This window comes from Scylla paramamosain, chromosome 22, assembly GCF_035594125.1.
Source record: "Scylla paramamosain isolate STU-SP2022 chromosome 22, ASM3559412v1, whole genome shotgun sequence".
NCBI lineage: Eukaryota > Metazoa > Arthropoda > Malacostraca > Decapoda > Portunidae > Scylla > Scylla paramamosain.
Window position 1 is genome coordinate 10,083,979 of NC_087172.1, and position 20,783 is coordinate 10,104,761.

The following is a 20,783-nucleotide window of genomic DNA, read 5'->3' on the forward strand; positions in this document are numbered from 1 at the left end:
GAAACATCATGGTAGTTAGACAGGGGTTTAGGTTTGGGGTTGAACAAGATAGTTGCTCTTTTTTTTTTCTTCTCCTTTTTTCTTTGACTTCTATTTTAGTGAATGTTTGTTGTGTGTGTAGATGTTGCAATTTGCAGGATCCCAACTTACATCTCAAATACACTGATGCAAGTCCTATGCATAAAGCACTGGCATCCATGAAGTGGCCACCAAAAAATCAAATTTCATCAATATCTAATTGTTACTACTGAATAGAAAATATAAAACTGCTTCAGTAGATGTAAGTGTTTTCTAACTCTTTACTGAGCATTTTAAGCACTGAATATTTTTCTTCAAATTGTTGTTTTAAAGCTTATGATGCTTGTTATACACAGGAATATGTTCTATACCTCTTTATAGATACTACATTCAGTTTTCTTTACTTAAATTAAATTTTTGGAGCTCAGGGGTGTTCAGGGGTGTGGAGGCACAAATTTTACATAGATTTTCCTCTGCCATAGGTAAATCTGTTATGTGGTGTAAATTAAAATTCTTTTTGTGTATATGATGGAGTCTTCTTTTTTTCTTTTTTCTGGGAAAATATCTATTGTCTGTCACAACATGATCCACCAAATCATTATCAAAGTAGGCCATGAAATAGTCACACTCTGCAAATGCTTCTGTCAGCTTCAAATCATATGTAATTTCAACCTGGATGTGTTGAAATTCCAGTGATTGTAGCTCAAAATCACTGATTTCATTCAAGACAGAATTATAATTACATGTGGATATTGTACACATCTATTTTCTTCCTTATGGCACACTTCCTTCACATTTTTTTTTTTATGTCGCAGAATAGTATGTGGAAACTTGTGGTTTGTGACTGTCAAACAGGATGTGATCAGACTGTGATCTACTGTCCTCTTGAGATAGAAATATCATTGCTGATATCATCTTAGTCAAAAACTACTGATGGATCATACAGGCTGTCAAGACTCCTTTCTTTTTCGTCAGAATTAGGAAAACTAATGTAAATCAGAGTGAAGAACATTAAGTTGAGTTGATCTACCTGGCAAATCACAAGAACTGCCAAATCTTTCCTTCATTTTTACAAAATTTTGACAAAGAGGCTTCACTGTCACCCTTAGGTTGTTGTGATGATGAGAAGCAAGTTGCCAATAATGGCTTGAAGATATCTGTGAGAGAGTGTATCTTGAAAATTCAAAATATATAGTACAGAAATCATGAGTACATAAGTGATTCCAGCATCACTGTATTGTAGGTGCCTGGCTACATAGTGATTGCTGCAATATAAGGGTTAAATCAAGAACTGATATTTAAATTTAGACTTGCAAGTGTGCTTGGCAATTTATCCATTTAAAGTTTTCCACATGCTTTTTTTTTTATAGTCTTGTGGAACTTTGCCACCTCTCAGTGAGCTTGCAGTAATACTTTTTTTTGTGAGCTGTTCACTACTTTCCTTAATATTCATCCTGATATTTCATTTGAATCTAGTGTTTTTCCACTTCTAGTTCCTCCATCATATTCTTTACTTCTTGCTCTGCTACTTGTATTTCATTCATATTCTGTCAGGTTTTAAAGTAGTTCTCTTGTGAAAAAAAGCTACTTTATATTGTTATTAATTTTCTCTGCCATAGTCCTTGTATACTCATAAGTGACTCCACTGCATGCTCATAAGTGACTTCACTGGTCTCCTTTTCAACTTTCAACATTCTATTTACATGTCTATATGTAGACATGCTATGGTTGATCCTTACATATTTCAGTTATATTTTCATATTTTGTTTTCCTTTCTCTTTGGATTAATTTCTTCTTTGTATATATCTATTTCATAAGTTGTGTTTTCTTTTCCATCTTTTCCATGCCTTCTTTCTATTAGATCTTGCTAATGCTGACTTGTAATCATTTTGCAGAAAATGCCTTTTTGAACATCTTTTGAAATAAGTATTTTGTTATACCAAGTTAAGTGGAATTCCAGCTTGCTGAATGCTGACTGATGGTGGTTTTACTATATTTAATTTCTTTAGTATGCATAGTATTTTAGTCTGTAAAACACAAAGACTGCATGCTTCTTGTATCTTTAAAGAGATTTGGTCTATGGCTGTAAGAAAATGGCAAGCAATATGTAAGTTAATGTAATTCTATGGGGGTAGTAATGCTGATGATTATCACAAAGATTCCAATTTTTAATTTAAAGATTTTGGCAATCTTTCCCTTCCACTTTATGGTCTGGATTTTAAAAATATGCCTGAAGTTGCCTGCGATCATATTTTAGAAATACTTTTTTGTTCGGATTAATCATAATTCCTTTTTTAAAAAGAGTTTAGATAAAAAATTGTTTTTATGTATATTATGCAAAATGACATTTAAAATATTTCTGAATGTCTTACCTTTTATTTCTAGTGTCTTCATCAACCCTGAAACTGGTGATGTATACAAAGAAAATGATACTTTGAAGAGGCCACAGCTTGCTAAGACTTTGAGAATTTTACAAGAAGACCCAGATGGCTTGTACACTGGCCAGTTAGCTAATAAACTGGCAGATGACATTCAAGAATTTGGAGGCATCATTACTTCGGAAGACCTACAAAACTACAAGTAAGTTGTATTGGTGAATTTTTTTATTCATAATTAGGAATAATCTTGAAGACAGTCTTGGTTACCAGGTAGTTGTAGTCAGTATGTCAGCAGGGTGTGCTTCTAATTTTATACATACAGTTAGCACCAAGTGACATTAGAACTTCTGCTGATGTTAACATCACATTGCACAAAGTAGTAACTTGCTCCTTCTCATTCTGAAAAAAAAAAAAAAAAATAGCAAAGAGAAAATAACTACATGGTGACTTAAGTTAGCCACTCTTATATTTTCAAAGCATAGAATAATGAATTCATAGTTTGAACCATTGACATAAGGAAGAGTTATATTTTGTGACTACTTGCTTCAGCTAACAAAATGGTTGTGTTTGTTTTAGATATATTGTTCTTCGAAGTTGCTTTGCAATGCCTGGAAAACATACTGGCCATGATTACATAGTGTGAGTGTTAGAGTTTCAAAAGAATGGTGAAACAAATAAGAAAATAAGGCATATAACTGTGAAAAGCTTGAGTGTGTTGGTGAAGAATGGCATGATGAGGGATGTGAAAATGTGCCTCACCACAAATATGGTGGTGGACTTACCGAAAATATTTGATAGCACCTTACATGTTATTAAGAGTTAAAGGTACATCCTCTGGTTACAACAAAACAAACATATTGGGCTGGTGCACCACTATGGTTGTGGCGAGGCATATCTCTCATTGCACCATTTCTTCACCATTGCACTCATAGTCTTTTCATTGACATCAGTTCTATGGCTTATTTTTCTATTTGTTTCACTTTTCTAGTGAAACTCTAACATTCATGCTACATAATCATGGCCTTTATACTTTCCAGGTGTTGCATATTATCTCAGTAGAACACTAAATTAAGAAAAGATTGCATTTGGTGAAGTATGTGTATGGTGTAGGGTAAAAAAGTAAGAGATGAATTTATTGGAGGGCATTTTGGTATCCTCCTACACTAGCCTCAGAGTCAACATCTGGGGAGGGGACCACAAATGTCCCCCAGGTCAGACTGCTCTTCTGTTATTGACCCTAAGTGCTTTGACATCCCACTCAACTTTTTCTTCATCAACTTCTGCAACATTCATGGTCTAAGATCTAATTTTCAATCTGTAGAACACCACCTCTCCTCTACTAAACCTCATCTTTTCCTCACTGAAACACAGGTATCTGAGGCAACTGACAGTAGCCCCTTTTCTGCTCCCTACTACTTTCTCTATCCTCACTTCTAATCCAAAGCTGGATGTTACATCTATATGAGTAATGACTTAACTTGCTCTCATGCCCACTCTCTTGAATCTTCTGAATTTTCCTTCATCTACCCACAACTACAGTCACTTTCAAACTAAATTTATCTGTGATGTATACCTCTCACCTAACTCTTTTGATTATAAGAGATTCTTTGACTATTTAATTTCCAAAGTGGAGTACATTCTGACTCTTCCCTTTTGTGATGATCTCCATTCTTGGAGACTTCAATGTTCACCACCAGCTTTGGCTTTCCTCTCCCTTCACTGACCATCCTGGTGAACTAGGCTTTAACTTTGCTATCCTCCATGACCTAGAGCAACTGGTGCTACACTCTACTCTTATTCCTAACCGTCTTGGAGGTATGCCCAACATCCTTGACCTTTATCTAACTTCTAAACCTTCTGCTTAAGTTGTTGCCCTATCTTCTCTGTTGGGCTCCTCCAATCACAATCTCATATCTATATCTTGTCTTATTGCTCCAATCCCTCCTCAGGATCCCTCAAAGCAGAGGTGCCTCTGGCATTTTGCCCCTGCCAATTGGGGGGAGCTGAGGAGGTATGCTGATTTTCCTTGGAATGACTACTGCTTCTGTGTGCTGAGCGCTTAACAGAAGTGATAGAGTCTGTCATGGAGGCATACATTTCTCGCTCTTCTTCTCAGCCTAAACTTTCCAAACCTTGGTTTAATGCAGCCTGTTCTTGTACTGTACACAATAGAGAGGTGGCCCACAATGGGTACTTCAGCCTTCCATCACCTGAATCTCATGCACATCATCTTTCTGCCTGGAATCATGCCAAGTCTGTTCTCCAACTAGCCAAGAACTCCTTCATTAATAGAAAGTGTCAAAATCTTTCAAGATCTAACTCCCCTTGTGACTTCTGGCACTAGTCAAAAACATCTCCAATAACTTTGCTTCTTCATCCTTCCCTCCTTTATTTCAACCTGATGGCACCACTGCCATCTCATCAATTTCTAAAGCTGAATTCTTTGCTCAAAACTTTGCTAAAAACTCTATTTTGAATGATTCAGGGCTTCTTCCTCAATCTTCTACACCCTCTGGCCACTTCATGCTACCTATTAAAATCATTTGTAGTAATATTTTCCATGCTCTTGCTGGCCTAAACCCTCGAAAGGCTTATGGACTTGATGTTGGTCCCTCCTGTTGTTCTCTGAAACTGTGCCTCCATGCTTATACCTTGCTTAGTCAAACTCTTTCAGCTTTGCCTATCAAAACTTACCTTTCCTTCTTGCTGGAAGTTTGCTTACATTCAGCCTGTTCCTAAAAAGGGTGACCATTCTAATCTCTCAAACTACCATCCTATTGCTTTAATTTCCTGCCTATCTAAAGTTTTTGAATCTATCCTCAACAGGAAGATTTTTAAACATCTATTATTTCGCAACATATCTGATCACCAGTATAGGTTTCGTCAAGTGAACTGGTGAGCTTCTGGCTTTCCTTACTGAGTCTTGGTCATCCTCTTTTATAGATTTTGGTGAAATTTGCTGTTGCCTTAGATATATCAAAAGCTTTTGATAGAGTCTGGCACAAAACTTTGATTTCCAAACTACCCTCCTTGAGATGAAGTTACAGAGAGAAGAAAAGAACTTCTTTTCTTCTCTCTGTAACTTCATCTCAAGTTTCCTTTCTGAGTGTTCTATTGCTGCTGTGGTTTTTCTCCTAAATCTATTAAATGTGGTGTTCCTCAGGATTCTTTCCTGTCACTCACTCTCTTCCTATTATTCATCAATATTCTTCTAAATCAAATTTCTTGTCCTATCCACTCCTATGCTGATGATACCACCCTGCACTTTTACACATCTTTTTCTAGATGTCCAACCCTTCATGAAGTAAACAGTTCACATGGAAGCCACAGAACACCTAACTTCTGATCTCCCTAAAATTTCTGATTGGGGCAGAGCAAACTTAGTCAATGCCTCAAAAACCCAATTCCTCCATCTATCAACTTGACACAAACTTTCAGATAATTATCCCCTCTTTTTTAATGACAACTGTCCCCCTCTTCTACACTGAATATCCTCGGTCTGTCCTTTGCTTATAATCTAAACTGGAAACTTCACATCTCATCTTTAGTGAAAACAACTTCTATGAAGGTAGGCATTCTGAGTTGTCTTTGCCAGCTTTTCTCATCTTCACCCGGCTGCTAACTCTGTACAGGGGCCTTATCTACCCATGTATGGATTATGCTTCACATGCATGGGGGGATGGGGTTCTACTCATTCTGCTATTTTAGACAAGGTGGAATCAAAAGCTTTTCACATTATCAATTCCTCTCCTCTAACTGACTGTCTTCAGCCTCTTTCTCATTTCCACAGTGCTGCCTCTCTTGCTATCTTCTACTGCTATTTTCATGCTAACTACTCTCCTGATCTTGTGAACTGCATGCCTCCCCTCCTCCTGTGGTCTTGCTGCACAAGACATTCTTCTTTCTCTCATTCCTAATCTGTCCACCTCGCTAATGCAAGAGTTAACCAGTATTCTCAATCATTCCTCCCTTTCTCTGGTAAACTCTGGAACTCCCTACCTGCTTCTGTATTTCCTTCTTCCTATGACTTGAACCCTTTCAAGAGAGAGGTTTAGAGACACTTATCCTTCAATTTTCAATGATTCTCTTGACGTCTATTTTGGGACTCACATGTGAATGAAATTTTTTTTTCTCTGGTTCTGTTTCCCCTGGCCTCTGACTCTCTTACATAAAAAAAAGTTACCCTTAAAAAAAAAAAAAATAGTGAAGAGGAATGTACATAACTACAAAATGGCATAAGGGGAGGGGAGATACAGTATGTACTCTGTATATAGAAGGAAAGAAAAACACAAATCATTCACAGTGAAACAAGATATGTTATGAAGACACAGGAATACATAGGTGGTAAATAGGGAGGGGGAGAAACAGTACATGAGTATAGTTATCCCATCTCTAGAAAAGTTTGGTTTGGTTTGTTTACACTTTGGACAAACATGGCAAAGGCTGGCAACCCAAAAAAAAGGGGGTCCTTTGAAGGTTTTACTGGTGAAGAAAGAGAAATAAATTATGGACTGCAGTGTATGAAAATTTTGTATATGGAAGAAATGATGGACAAGTTATTGGAGAGAATAAAGACACTGGAGGCACACCAGAAGGAGACAGGTGAGGAATTGGTGATTATTATAGCAAAGTTGATAGAGATGGAAGATAAAAATGAGAAGTTTAGGGTGGAAAATGACTGTTTAAAGAAAGAAATAAGGAAAAAAGTTGAAATTGTTCAGAAAGGAAATGAGGAAATGAAGGCAAGTGTAAATGATGTGAAAATGAGGCAAAATAAGTGGTTAAATGAATGTAAATTTGAAGAGGAATCACTAAAGAAAATAATAGAGCAAGAAAATGAGAAACAGAACCTCAGACAGAAAGTGGTAAATGTTATTCAAGAAGAGAAACAGTTAGTGAGAGACACTAGAAAAATATAAACAAGTAATTGTATTTGGTTTAAAGGAAGAGAAAATAGCAAGCAGAATTCAATGAGAGGAAAAGGAAAAGAACCTATTAAATAAGTCACTAAAGAAAGTGACAGATGAAGACAGTCAGGTAGGAAAGCAAGTGGAAGAATTCCATAGAATGGGGGAAATATGAATAAGAAAAAATGAGACCCATAAGAATAAGGTTTGCAACACAGGTATAAGCAGAGGTAATTAATGGGTCTTGGAGGTTGTCTGGACAGGAAGAATATAGGAATGTATGGATAAACAGGGATATGGATAAGACTGAAAGGTTGAAGCAAAAGGGGCTGGTAAATGAGGCTAAACAAAGAAACGAACAGCGAATGGAGAAGTTTTTCTGGAGAGTAAGAGAAATGAAAATAAAGGAATGGTACCTCAAACAGTAAGGTATGTTATACTAATGTAAATGGGTTAATGTCAACTAAAATGGAATTAAATGAGTTGTTAAGCAGAACTGGATGTTGTTGTATTATGTGAGACAAAATGGAAAAATGGATGGGGAACTCCTGACATTGGTGATGTTAAATATAATTTATGAATGAAAAATAGAAGTGACAAGGGAGGAGGTGGAATTATCATTCTGACTGAAAAATGTGCTAAAATGGAGAAGGTAATGAAAAGTGAAAACAAGTCTAAAATTTTACAAATGATGATTAGAAGTAGAAATGGAGGGATAATGAATTATGTAGGAGTGTATGTGCCACCTATGACCAATGCTTGGAGAAAAAAGAGCATGAAGAGATGTTGGTGGATGTGTTCAAAGGTCTTGAAAATATAGTGATGGAAAGTAGTGATATAGTTATTGTTGGCGATTTTAATTGTAAGGAGATAAATTGGGAGACATTGACAACTACTTGAAGTGAGAACTTATGGAGTAATAGACTATTTAATTGGGTGGTGGAAAACTTGATAACTCAATAGGTTGATTGTGATACCAACTTTAGTGGAAGAGATAAACCATCAAGACTTGATTTAGTGTTTACCAAGGACATAGAAATTATTGAAACCATACACTATGATAGCCCTCTAGGTAAAAGTGATCATGTGTTGATGGAATTTAATTTGAAAAATGAAAATGTAATTATTCATGAAAATTATAAGGTGAAAAGGTTCAGATATAGTAAAGCTGACTTTGAAAAATTAAGAAAATACTTTGTTGCCATGGACTGGAAAGACTTTGAAGATGTAGAACATGTTCGGAAAAATGGGATGAATTTATAAGGATATGCAATTCTACTGTGGAGAAATTTGTACCTAGAGGAGTGAGATGTAGAAAAAGGGTAAAGAATGATTAAAAACAAAATGCAAAGAGGCTAGAAATTGTAAGTCAAATGCTTGGAATAGATGGAAGAGGAAAGCTGAGAGCAGATGGGAGGAATATGTTAGAAACAAGAACATTGAGATAATAAGAATGGAGAGAAGAAACTATTAGAGATATAATAGATAAGTGTATAAATGAACCCAAACTATTCTTTAGACATATTAATGGGAAGATGAAAAAGAAGGAAGGTGTATCAACATTGAAAGTTGAAGGAAAAATCTATGAGGATTCACATGGCAGAGGTTATGAACAATAGTTTGAGATTGGTATTTACTGTGGAAGGGGAGTTTGATACTGGAAGTGATAAGTTGGTGAAGAATATACCAAGTACAGTCCCAGTCAGTTATGAGGAAATACTTAAGATGATGGAAGAACTTGATGTAAATAAAGCAACTGGTCCAGATGGAGTATCATACTGGATATTGAAAGAATGTAGAGAACAACTGACTGATAAAATTCACAGCCTAGTGGTGACATCACTATCACAGGGAAGAGTACCAAATTATTGGAAATATTACACCAATATTCAAAGTAGGAAATAAGGAAACCCCACTAAATTATAGACCAGTGTCCTTGACTAGTGTTGTAGGAGAACTATGTGAAAGAACAATAAAGGAAAGATGGATGGAACACTTGGAAAGAGATAAAGTTTTAGTAAATTATCAATTTGGATTTAGGAGGGGAAGATCATGCTCCATGAACTTATTGTCCTTTTATTCAAGGGTTGTCAATATTGTGCAGGAGAGAGACGCATGGGTGGATGGTGTCTACTTAGACTTGAAGAAACCGTTTGAGAAAGTACCACACCGAAGATTGCTACAGAAGATAAAAATCTATGGAAAAATTGGAGGAAGACTGCTGGAGTGGATGGAGGATTATCTGGATGATAGAGAGATGAGAACTGTAATACAAGACCAAAATCCATCTTGGCTGAAAGTAACTAGTGGTGTCCCACAGGGGTCAGTGTTGGGACCGATAGTGTTTGTAATATATGTGAGCGACATAAATGAAGAAATAGATAGTTATATGAACTTATTTGCAGATGATGCTAAGCTGATGAGAAGGCTAGAAAATGTGAATGACTGTATGGTACTGCAAGATGATTTAAATAAGATAAATAGATGGAGTAAATGTTGGCAAATGGAATTCAAGTAAATATAAAGTAATGGAGTTTGGTAAAAGTCAGAAAAGAATACAATATCACTATGAGATGGATGGTGTGAAGTTAAAGAAGTCAAAAGAGGAAGTGGATTTGGGAGTAACAGTTACTGAAAGTTTGACTCCAGACAGACACATTGATAAAATTACTGGAGAGTCGATGAATTTGTTAAAAAGAGTAAGAATGGCATTCTCATATTTGGATGAAGGAATGATAAAAAGTTGTTGATTTCTATGATAAGACCAAGATTGGAATATGTGGCAGTGATGTGGTCTCCTCATACAAAGAGGAATACTGTAAAATTAGAAAGAGTACAGAGTGCAATCACTAAGATGGTTCTGGAGTTAAGTAAGTGAACCTATGAAGAGAGAGATTAAAAATGTTGGAAATTCCTACCCTTGAAAATAGGAGAGAGAGAGAGGAGATTTGATAAACATCTATAGAATGATAAATTGTATGGAAAATGTGGACAAAAAATGTTTTATAAATTTAGACACACAGAGTACAAGGGAACATGGTAAGAAGTTGAAGAAAGTTAACTGTAGAAGAGACATCAAGAAGTATAGTTTTCCTCATAGAAGCATGAACAAATGGAATGAACTCAGTGAAGATGTTGTCAATGCCATAACTGTCCATGCTTTTAAGACCAAACTGGATAGATATAGATACGGGATTCTATGAGATTACTCCCCTCCCATAAACCGCAACTAGGTAAATAAATACACACACACACACACACACACACACACACACACACACACACACACACACACACACACACACACACACACATGAAGAGGGTGGTGGTGCCCAAGCAAAAGGTGGAACAGCTGATAAGCATAAACAAATGGCTGACAAAGATGAAGACAGAATGGTGAGTTGGTTAGAAGAAGTACATAATAGTCCAGGTATGAAGGATTTCTGAGGTTTTAGACCAGAAGAAACAGAAATACCAAGAATGACTGTGTTTAGAAAGCTTATGATGCTTGAGAAAACTGTCCATTAATTGACAATTAGGTAGCTTCTCTAGAAGGAGAAAGTTGTGAAGTAAGGATAAGCTGTGGCAGTTATGTGGAGAAAGTTAAGGACTGTGTTAAGGAAGTAAATGTAAATACAGAAAATGTCATTGAAATTAATAAAAGGCAACAGGATTGGACAAAAAACCAGGAAGAGGAGAAGGTGAATATCAAAGACAGTATGGAAATGCAGTTGAAGGAAGAGATGGAAAATTCTGTGGTGAAAGTAATCAAGCAAAAGGAGAAGTTAGTTAGGGACACAGTCAAAAAAAAAGTGTGTAGTAGTGATTGGTGTCAAGGATGAAGTGAAACCTATCAAATATGAAAGAGAAATTTGATAAAGAGTTACTTAAGAAAGTGATTAGGCAAGCTATTGAGGAAAGTGGCAGCACAGTGGAAGATATTGAAGAAGTGACAAGGATTAGCAAATACTTGGAAGGAGGTAACACACTAATCAAAGTTAGGTTTAGATCTCAAATTGCAGCTGAAGCAGTACTGTCTAGTGCCTGGAAACTGTCAAAAAAGACGACTTTAAACAAATGTGGATAAGAAGAGACTTAAGTGAAGAGGAAAGAAAGAAAATGAACAGTATATTGAATCAGGCAAAGGGAAAAAATGGTAGGTGAACTGAAAAGAGAGAAAGTAATAAACATGAAATTAAAGAAATGGTTTATAGGAAACAGGGAGAGGAGTTGAAAGAGCTAAAGGTGGCATATACCAATATTAATAGGATATTATCAGCACAAGAAGAGTTAAATGATTTCATAAGAGAAAATAAGCCTAACATTATGGGAATTACTGAATCTAAATTAAGTGATGAAATTACTGCAGTTAATATGTGTGCAGAAATATATGTGAATGAAGAATAGAAAAAAAGAAACAGCGTGGTGGAGTAATGATGTTGACAAGGAAAGAGCTACAAGTGAAAGAAGTGTTTTTTGGAGAAAGAAACAAGGAAATGATTGAAGTTAAGATGAAACAGGCAGGAAATGGTCTAAAGATCTTTGTTTTGGTATATGTCCCACTTAAGACAAGCTCATGTTATTTAGATGAATATAATACTGTATTGGAAGACACAAGAGATTGTTTGGACAGAATAATGAGTAAGAATGAAAGGGTAGTACTGCTAGGAGATTTTAACTGCAAAGAAGTTTGTTGGGAAGATTTGACAACCACGGGGTCACATCATGGAGATACAGATTCTTGATATTGGCAATGGAAAACACACTTACCCAATGGGTTAGAGAAAATACAAGATACAGAAAAAATGAAGAGCCATCAAGACTAGATTTATTATTTACAAAAGAACCAGAAATTGTTGATAATATAGAATACAAATGTCCAATAGGAAAAAGTGACCATGTGGTAATAGAACTAATCTTAAAAGAATTTAAAGAAGAATTAAGAAGAAACCATAGGATTAGAAGATTCAATTATAAGAAAGGAAAATTTGATTACCTTAAGAAATACTTTGAAGAAAATGACTGGACTAAGTTTAAAGAAGTAAGGGGAGTGGAAAGGAAATGGAAAGTATTTGTCAAAATATATAATGAAGGAGTGCAAAGATATATACCAAAAGTAAGAGGAAAAGAAGCTGGACATAAGGACTGGTTTAACAGGAGATGTGAAATATGAAAAAAAGAAAGAGATACTGTTTGGAAAAAATGGAAGAGAGGAAGATAAAATTTGTGGGCAGAGTATAAGACAAAGAGAAATGAATATGTTAAGATACAAAGATACAAAGAGAAAAGTGTTGAAAATACAAGAAAGATGTTTTAGATAAATGCAAAGATCAACCAAAACTGTTCTACAGACATATCAACAATAAAGTACAATGAAAGGAAATAATTGAAAAATCAGAGGTGGATGGTAAAGAATATGAAGAGGTTGAGGATATGGTGGAGGTGATGAGTGATGCCTCTCAGTCAGTCTTCACCAAAGAAAGTGAGTTTATAATACAAGAATGTGAAGGAGCAGCAGTTAACTCTCTTGAAGAAATTAATGTAACTATCATTGAAATACAGGAAATGATGCAGAAGTTAGAAGCAGATAAAGCACAGGGACCAGATGGTATATTAAACTGGGTTTTAAAGGAATGCAATAGTCAGTTGGCAGACAAAATACATCATACTGTAGAGCATTCATTACAAGACAGCAAGGTACCAATGGACTGGAAAAGGTTGATACTGTACCAATATTTAAAGGGGGGTGTAAAAAAGACCCTCAGAACTATAGACCAGTATCATTAACATCAGTCGTGGCAAAAATATGTGAATGAATTGTGAAAGATAGCTGGATGAAATTTTTGGAAGAAAAATGGCATGATAACTGATAGACAATTTGGATTTTGTAGTGGGAGATCATGTACAACTAATTTGATTTGTTTTTAGTCAAGGATAATTGACATAGTATAAGAGTGAGATGGATGGATAGATGGTATCTACTTGGATTTGGAAAAGGCCTTTGACATGGTGCCACATAAGAGACTCCTGTGGAAGATAAAGAAAATTGGTGGTGTGAGAGGGGGACTCTTGAAGTGGATGGAAGACTTCCTAAGCTATAGAGAAATGAGAACAGTTATTAGAGATTAAAAGTCATCTTGGAGAAAAGTAGCAAGTGGAGTACCTCAAGGTTCTGTACTGGCTCCAGTCATGTTCATTGTGTACATTAGTGATATAACAGAAGGGATCAACAGCTATACAAGTTTATTTGCAGATGATGCTAAATCGATGAAAAAAATGGAAACGGAGGAAGATCAGAAGGCTTTACAAGAAGATTTAAACCAGATTGAAAAATGGAGTTGTAAATGAGAAATTAATTTAATGCAAAGAAATGTAGCTTATTTGAATTTGGGAAGAGTAAAAAAAGACCATCTGGTGATTACAAGTTGGTAGATGACTATATTGGAAAAAGAATAAAGGAAAAGATCTCTGAGTGATAGTAGCAGACACATTAACAGCCGATAACCATATAAACAAGAGTGTTAAAGAAACAATGAATTTGCTAGGAATATAAGAATTACATTTGCATACTTGGATGAAGAAATTATGAGGACACTAATTGTAATGATGATTCATCTGAAATTGGAACATGCAGCTGTAGTATGGTCACCAAGTCTCTAGAAACACATCAGGAAACTGGAGAGGATACAAAGAGCAGCAACAAAGATGATTCCAAACTTAAGTGAAGAGACATACAACTCTGGAACAAAGAAGGGAGAGAGGAGACTTAATCACGATACATAGACTAATGGAAGGACTTGAAAAACTAGACAGCAATGACATTGTGACGTGGGATACAAGAGACACTAGAGGACACAGAAAGAAGTTGAAAAAGGAAATTTGTAGAAGAGATATCAGAAAGAATAGTTTTCCACAAAAAGTAGTTGATATATGAAACTATCTAAATAAGGATGCGGTACATGCAAAAACTATTCATAATTTCAAGGCCAAGTTAGATAATAATAGACACAGAGGCAGGACAGTACAAGCATAGCTCCTTTCCTGCATGACACAACTAGATAATTACACACAGTTTCACACACACACACACACACACACACACACACACACACACACACACACACACACACACACACACACACACACACAGAGAGAGCATTGCATCAAGGTCACTTGCTGGCTGTCTTTTCTACTTTCCCTCCAGACAGCATGGTTATAAAAAGTTATGATAATTCAAATACAAATAAAAAGGACAAAAACTATGGAACAATGAGCTACTTGTGTTGTTATATCAATGTAAACAAATTGACCACCTACAACAAGTGGCTTGTGTCTAGTGTTGCCACAACTCCACCTGTAGCATGTGGGACTTTCAAGGAGTCAGCTGCTCCAGATTTTGTCTGCTGCTTCCAAAATCCACTTGCTCTATAGTACCAAGTTATGAGTGTTATATATATATATATATATATATATATATATATATATATATATATATATATATATATATATATATATATATATATATATATATATATATATATATATATATATATATATATATATATATATATATATATATATATATATATATATATATATATATATATATATATATATATATATATATATGACCCCAGATTCTGCCCCTCTCACAGCTGCCACTGACTTGAGTCAACTTCCCTAAACTACCACCTGCTTAGTTTAATGTGGGGCTCAAGGTAAAAGTCATTAGGTCTTTTCTTCCCTTCATGGAACTGTAGCCTTTAAGCCTCAGGTTGTAGCTCATAGGCTGTCAGAATTTTGTCTTTAAATTCCTCATAATTTTCCAGATCTTCCACTGACATTTTATCATAGACTTTAAGAGCCTTTCAACATATTAGCAACAAGGCTTACCCAATGTTCCTGAGGCCAGTGAAGTTCTGAGGCCTTCTCAGATCTCCTGAACCATTCCGTTACCTTTTCATCAAACTCTAGTACTAACTTCAAATTTTGCTCCATCTGACTCTCTACTGTGTCTTCCTTTACTCCTTCTCTTCTCAAACCATGAGGTATGTCATATACTGGTTCATTTAATTATTTCTTGCACTCTTTTAAAATGAGACCTGATACTTCATCAGGTCCTGTTGCTTTTTCTTTTTCTCTCTTCCATTTCCTCTATCATTTCATAAATTTCTTTAATTATTATAATTTCCCACATTTGTTTTTTTTGTCTTCTCATCTTATGGTTCTTTAAATTATGATCCTTCAGTGAAAACTTATTGAGATTTTTTGTTTAGCAATTCACTCATGTCATTTGGGTCTTCATATGTTTCATTTCCATCCTTTAATCTTTCTAGCTTTTCTTTTAGTTTATTTTTTTTCATTTATAAATCTGTAGAACAGTTTTGATTCATTCTTGCACTTTTCAACCATATCCTCTTCATATACTTTCTCTTCCTCTCTACTTATTTTCACATATTCATTTATTGCCATTTTAAAGTCTTTATTTTTTTGGTTTCAATTTCTTTTCATTCTTATCTATGCTTTGTCTCTTTTTCTTTGCACTTCCACATCTTGCACTGAACCACACCTGTTTTTCTTTCCTTTATGTTTGTAAAATGGGACATATTTATTCACTCCTTTCTTCTATATTTCCATAAAAAATGTCGTACTTATCTTGCACATCATTTGCTCTTTTCAGCTTTTCCCAATTAATTTCATAATAAAATTTCTTATCATCTATATTCACTTTTCCATAGTTTCTCCAGTTTTCTTTGTATGATTCATCCTCTTCATTGACATCATTATCGGCAGAGCAAGCATTTCTGCTAACCTCAAACTCTGCAATTACAGAAGCTCATTTTTGTTTGTGGACTTGCATTTGTGGCAAAATTTCTGCAAATTTACAGATTTGTGTTTGTGGAAGTACTTCCGCAAATACAAACACACCCGCACAAGCTTGTTTTCGGTTGCCAAAACTTGCCATATCTGAACTGTCAAGTTGGCAACTAGAAGCCTTTAGCTCAGGCCTAGTGTTGCCAACTTAGTGCTTTTGGCGATAGATCTAGTGATTTTCATAATAATCTAGCGCCAAACATTTACGTTTTGTTATTCCATAGCTAGCGCTCTTTTTTGCCCCATTTAATGCCATATTTCAAAATGTTCACCTATAATTTAGCGCCTTTTTTTTCCTTATGGTTAGCACATTGTCAAATTTTTGTTGGCAACTCTGCAGAGCTGCTGCTGCCCAGCACACACCTCCTCCAGTCTTCCTCCATACCTCCAGCCAGTCTGCTTTGTCGATTCTATTATATGCCCTGTGATAATAACATTAAAAATTAACATCTATCTATCTATCTATATGCCTTAGCTTTTCCCACTGTGCAGATGATAGCCCAGGAGGGCACAACCTAGGTAACGTAACATTAAAATAACATTAAAATAACATTAAAAATTATAATGATAATATTAAAATAAAGTTAATTAACACATTTATTTATTTATCTATATAATAATTGATTGACCTACCCTTTTAAGTTGTTTTAACCATGTTTTAATGCTTTTGTCATAAATAGAAAAGATATTAAGGAATGGTTTGCGGTTCATGGATTTGTGGTTGTGGAAAAGTAAATGTAAGGAGGTTTGCGGATTTGTGGTTGTGGAAGGTAGGTTGTGGGTTTGCAGCTTTGTGGTTTGCAGAAGTGATTTTTGGTTTGCAGTGCCTAGCACTAATTATCGACCCCTTTTTATTATTACGTGGTCACTTTTTCCCATGGGGCACACATATCTTAATTCTTTAATTAGGTCCATTGCCTTTTTTAATATTAGATCTAGTCTTGCTGGTTTCTCATCTCCCCTATATATTGTATTTTCAGTCACCCATTGCATCATTGTATTTTCCATAGTCAGCTTCAAAAATCTTTTCCCATGCAATCTCGTTTCCTCCTTCTTCAAACATTTCCCAATTTACTTCTTTGCAATTGGAATCACCAACCAATAATACTCTCTTATTACTTTTATTGATTTACTCAAACATTGAATGGTATCTTCTATTATTTTGTTGTGTTCTTCCTTGTTCCAAGAATTTGTTTTTGGTGGTACACAAGTTGTCATTATTGTCAGTATATTTCCAAGTTAACACTCATTAATTTTGCTTTTCCTTCCCCATGTTAACACTCAATAATTTTGCTTTTCCTTCCCCATATTTCACTATTTTTGTCTTCACATCTTTTCTTGTCATTATCATTACATCTCCCCCTCCTTTACCAATCCTATCTCTTCTCCATATATTGTAGTTATTGTTAATGGGTATCTGGTCTTCTTTTTTAGTTTTGTTTCTGTTAAATACACCACCTTTGGTTTTTTCTCTTAAATAGTCTTTTAATTCCAGTTTTCTGTGTATCAAACCACCTATATTGGTATACATCAAAATTTGTCATTCATTTTTACTATTTTTTTTAATTTATTTATGTATCATTTCTTTTCTCTGTCTCCCAAAACTCTCCAAAATAATTTAGTTTTTCTTCTGTTGTTGATTAATTTTTCTCTTTAGGAACTTCATACATTTTTTTTTAAACTTTTCAATTCATCTTCACTTCTGTTCCTTCTAATATATATATATATATATATATATATATATATATATATATATATATATATATATATATATATATATATATATATATATATATCCTTACAGTCTTTTTCTCTAAGTTTGGATGTTCTTTCTAGTATCTCTTCTGCTGCTTGTTGTGATTTTAGTCTTATTTTCATAGGTCTTGTTTTGCCTTCCAGATAAGCTCCCAGTCTAATAATTTCTTCCACTTCTTCCTTGAATTTAGTGTCATCTTCATCATTTAGTTTTTTTCAGCAAATCCTTCATTGTTTCTTCTTAATTTCTTTTCAATTTGAATGTTATATTTTTCCTTTATTCCTTAATTATGTTGCATCTCTGACCAAGTTTTCATTTTTTTTCAATGCCTTTACCACTTCCTTTTTCTACAGTTTTGTTTTTTCCTTCAGTTGCATTTCAATTATTTTTTTAAAGTCTACATTTGCTTTATCATTTTCAATTTTCCAGGCTTTCACTTCATCCATGACTCCTTCTCTCACCCTCTTCTCACCTTTCACTAGCTCTGCTTCAAATCCTTATTTTCTTTCATCACCTTCTCCATGTTGTTTTGTAATTCCTAATTTTTTCTAATATTTTGTTGTTCTCTCACTCACTTCTCCTCCAGTTCTGATTTCACCTTGAAAATTTCTCCATTTTTTCCTAGATGCATTTCCAGCTTATCATGAAGGAATTTTACCCCTTCCAACACTATTTCCATTTCTTTTGTGCTGTTCTGCAACACTTTTCACTTCTCTCAGTCTCATTTTCAAAAGCCTTATCTCACTTTTATTTCAGTCTTTGTCATTAAATCCACCAAAGTTCGTTTAATCTCTTGGTGAAAATGAATCTGAAAATAAATTAGCTATCTTTATTTTGAACTTGGTCTACTAGAGACTTGAATCTACAAGTCTCACTGTTTCCTCACCTACAAGACCACACTCACTCATTCATACCCTATAAACCACATCTTTAGGCCTTCCTGGTGATGACCTCTTGCAGGTCCGGTTAATGATGTGACTTCCCCATAAAATATACTTTATACTGGGAGTGAATGAATCTGTTGTTATTGTTGTTGTTGTTGTTGTTGTTGTTGTTGTTGTTGTTGAATTGATCTTGTGTGTGTGTGTAAGAGAGAGAGAGAGAGAGAGAGAGAGAGAGAGAGAGAGAGAGAGAGAGAGAGAGAGAGAGAGAGAGAGAGAGAGAGAGAGAGAGAGAGAGAGAGAGAGAGAGAGAGAGAGAGAGAGAGAGAGAGAGAGAGAGAGAGAGAGAGAGAGAGAGAGAGAGAGAGAGAGAGAGAGAGAGAGAGAGAGAGAGAGAGAGAGAGAGAGAGAGAGAGAGAGAGAGAGAGAGAGAGAGAGAGAGAGAGAGAGCAACCCTGATGATTGCTAAATAGAATTAGACTGAATGAGAATGAAAATGAATGGTAGGAGCTTAAATGCAAAGGGAATGAATGTAGGAAAATCAAAAAGGAGTAAAAAACAGGAAAAGAGAATACTTATTTCTCAATACATCCTCTCTCCCTCTTAATTCTTCACTGACTCATCACCCTTGCTGCTTATATTTATTCTTTCCACTTTTTCCCTGTCCTGCCATCCTCTTCCTTCACCCTTCCTCTACTTCCTTGTCCCATGTATTCTTCCCCAGTTATTTCCCTTCCTCCCCTTTATCCTTTCCTCTCCCTTTCTCTTTCATCTTGTCTTAAACCTCCCTCCCTGTCACCTCCCCTCCCCCTTTTCTGTCAGAGATAAGGGACAAGGGAGTAATACCCCACTCTCTCTCCCTCTCATTTGTTTTATGTTGTTTTTGTTTCATCCTTTCTCACTCTCACTTGTATAATTCCATTTTTATTTACAGTCTCATTCTATTTAGTAATTCTCAGGATTATTCTTACTTTTACAAAAAGAGAGAGAGAGAGAGAGAGAGAGAGAGAGAGAGAGAGAGAGAGAGAGAGAGAGAGAGAGAGAGAGAGAGAGAGAGAGAGAGAGAGAGAGAGAGAGAGAGAGAGAGAGAGAGAGAGAGAGAGAGAGAGAGAGAGAGAAGTAGGTGGAGTTTACTATATGTATATGTGTGACACCAATGATAGGTAAATGTGACCAATCCTTGTCAAAGCAGCACAAAAGTTGGGGTGAAAATGTGCAAAACTCAGGATGGTAAGAATTTAGGACTAAGCATGAAACTGGAGGATTGCAAAACTTGGATGGCACAAAATTCAAGATGGTACTGTATATTAGCAATGAATAGGTAAATGAGAACATAGGCTACTATTTATTTATTATTTATAGAAAGCACAAAGTAATGTCTCCAAGGCAAACAATATATGTATGTAAGTCTGATATAAAAATGTAGAACTAGACTGTAGTCTAGTTCCACTGCTGTGGAGTCAGGGTCCACTGGCAGCACCAAGTGATGCTGTCTGCAGACTGAGGCCTATAGACAAAAAACTAATGTATTCTAGAATGCACAATATTTGCCAACCTTGCACACTAAAGTATAATGTTATAGAACCAGAGTAATGTTTGACACAATGCACTTCCCTGCACTTTTGAATGCAATTACTCAAAGAGAAAGGAAGGACCAACATGGTGATGTAAACATTCCTTTACTCTGTGCCTGTTGTGTTTTGGATTGCTAATATTCCTTTCTTCTCCTCCTCAGTCTAGTACTTTCTTCATACATTCCAAGTTCATACTAAAATTATTCTCATATACACCAGTCACACTGTATCCACAGATGCTGTAGCTAGCACTAGAGCTACACATGACGGTAGATGATTGCAGTGCTCCAGTGCCATTTTGAAAGTTGCCGTGTGGTAATAGCTTTTGAAAAGTGCTGAAAGATAAGGTAACTTTCATAATGGAACTATTTTGCAAAAGTGCCAAACCTCAGATT

General features: G+C 35.4%; 1 protein-coding gene across 31 annotated transcripts in view; it reads left to right on the forward strand.

Moving 5' to 3' along the window:
* The window catches only part of LOC135111521 (scoloptoxin SSD14-like), a 439,479-nt gene that overhangs the window by 257,500 nt on the left and 161,196 nt on the right, over positions 1–20,783 (forward strand). For all 31 annotated transcript variants that reach the window (XR_010273760.1, XM_064024900.1, XM_064024905.1 and 28 more), the window contains one exon: positions 2,404–2,598. Coding sequence is in view for 30 of the 31 variants with exons in the window: in XM_064024900.1 (XP_063880970.1) it covers positions 2,404–2,598 (195 nt within the window). In the remaining variant the exon portion in view is untranslated. The remainder of the gene's footprint in view (positions 1–2,403; positions 2,599–20,783) is intronic.